Source organism: Vicia villosa, linkage group LG2 (genome assembly GCF_029867415.1).
Source record: "Vicia villosa cultivar HV-30 ecotype Madison, WI linkage group LG2, Vvil1.0, whole genome shotgun sequence".
In the NCBI taxonomy this organism is placed as follows: Eukaryota; Viridiplantae; Streptophyta; class Magnoliopsida; order Fabales; family Fabaceae; genus Vicia; species Vicia villosa.
The window spans coordinates 229,268,819-229,270,760 of NC_081181.1; the positions used below are offsets into that span (position 1 = coordinate 229,268,819).

General features: G+C 32.6%; 1 protein-coding gene across 1 annotated transcript; it reads right to left on the reverse strand.

Moving 5' to 3' along the window:
- Positions 1-646: 646 nt before the first annotated feature.
- LOC131648431 (uncharacterized) lies at positions 647-1,673 on the reverse strand. Its single transcript, XM_058918189.1, has one exon. It carries the CDS (start codon positions 1,556-1,558, stop codon positions 962-964), a length of 597 nt encoding a protein of 198 aa, XP_058774172.1. The 5' UTR covers positions 1,559-1,673; the 3' UTR covers positions 647-961.
- Positions 1,674-1,942: the final 269 nt, after the last annotated feature.

The window sequence follows — 1,942 nt, forward strand, 5'->3', positions numbered from 1 at the left end:
TTTGGAGTTTTTAACGTTTCATCATTGTATCAATTGTGTTGCAAACGTCTCCCATAAACTTCCAACTTTGGTTAATGATTTGTATTAATAAATTTTACGATAGTTTAAGCTTTGCGAGGCAAGAGTAAACACTCTTTTATTCAATTAGTTCAATAAAGTAAAAGAGAAAAAAAGTAAAAGTTGAGAAAGGCAAGAAAATTTTGGAGGGTCCAGCTAGCTATAGAGATGTTGGTGGAATCATATTAGGACAACCAAGTGTGTGCCATATATAGTATAGCTAAATCTTTCAAAATCTCCACACAAACACATAATAATACAATAATTTGTTACCTAAAGTTTTCTTTATTTAAATAATACACTTGGAACTTGTACAAAATATTATGTATTAGTCAAAAGACTAGAAATGAAGAAAGAAAAATATTGGATGTTACAACCCAAAATTATGCAAGGTGCTCATGACATAGAGAGTATTTCGAGGTTGTAAAAAGTCATAATAGTGTTACCCCGTTTACGATTTTGATTGATACAGATGTCGTGATATTGAATGTGGTCGTCGTGACACTAATTGTGATCGTTGCAGTATAAATTAATTATAATTTATATTCTAATATAAAAATGGTGAATAGCGGTATCGATATATACATTGCCGATACAATTTTGTCACCACTGTTTTCATGGTCGCGGGATTTTTTTAAAACCATTTATTAAAATTCTTTTTTAATACAAAGATGTGTACTAAACTTTTGGCATTTTTTTTTTATTGCTTTTCATCATCTTCCGTATTTTTCCTCTTTTTTGTTGATGAATTCTGTAATTTATTCTCCCACATATTGGCATATGAACTATGGATTATATTTCATGAAAATAACCAAAAATAGAAAATATGGTTACTGAACATTCACAGCAAATATTACACACTCATTATTTACTAAAGGAGGTAGGGTGAATTATTATTATTCAATCAATCTTGCTTCCTCAATTGACTGTAAAACCTTTTTATGAAATCTTCAGCTGCTTTATCAACTTGATTGTCCTTCTCATCATCATCTCTTAAAGGAAATGGTGAGTCAGTCACCCTCAATTGCCTCACCATTGGGCTACGTCCGAATCCGGGCACTGCTGGAGACGCAGCTACAATCGATTGATCATTGTTAAGCCTCTCCAACACTGCCTTCATTGCATTCATAGTCGTCACCTCTTCATCATGGGCAACTGGTGCTTGAGCATTGTATTTATGGTTGTGGATATGGTGACGCTTCCCATTTGAGAAGAAGTTGTTGGGAGTGTTGCTACAGCTGAATTCATACTCCAATGAAGAAGTGAATTGGGGTTGTGATTTGTGGGATCGTCGGCTTGAGGTGGAGCCGCCGTGGTTGTGGTGGTGATGATGGAACATTAGATTTAAAAGGGCTTTCCTGGCTAGTTTTCCGCGGCGTTTGAGCATCAAGTTTAAATCCATCATTAGTTTGCCTTTTGATATGCCTTTTTTCAACATGAAAAAAGCCACACGTACCATATTCCATACTCTCTTTGATATCATCGGTAGATGGCTTTCCATGTCAATTTTTTTATTTTAGTATAATTCTTCTATTTTAAATAACTTGAGAGATTTAGATAGAGAGAGGTTTTGAGAAAGAGATTGTGAATAAGAGAGAAATATGATCAAGAGATGAGTTTGATTTGAGGACAAGAGGGAGGAGGCTAATGAGGTTATATATAGTGAAATAGATTAAACCGTGGGTGGGTGGATACATGTTTTGTACTGTATATTCCTTTCCGTGTTTATAACATTTTGTTATATTATAAATTTATAATCAATCATTATTGGAAAGAAAGAAAAAAAAAACATATATATATATATATATATATATATATATATATATATATATATATATATATATATATATATATATAGTGTCAGAGTAGGAGTAACGTTATGAAC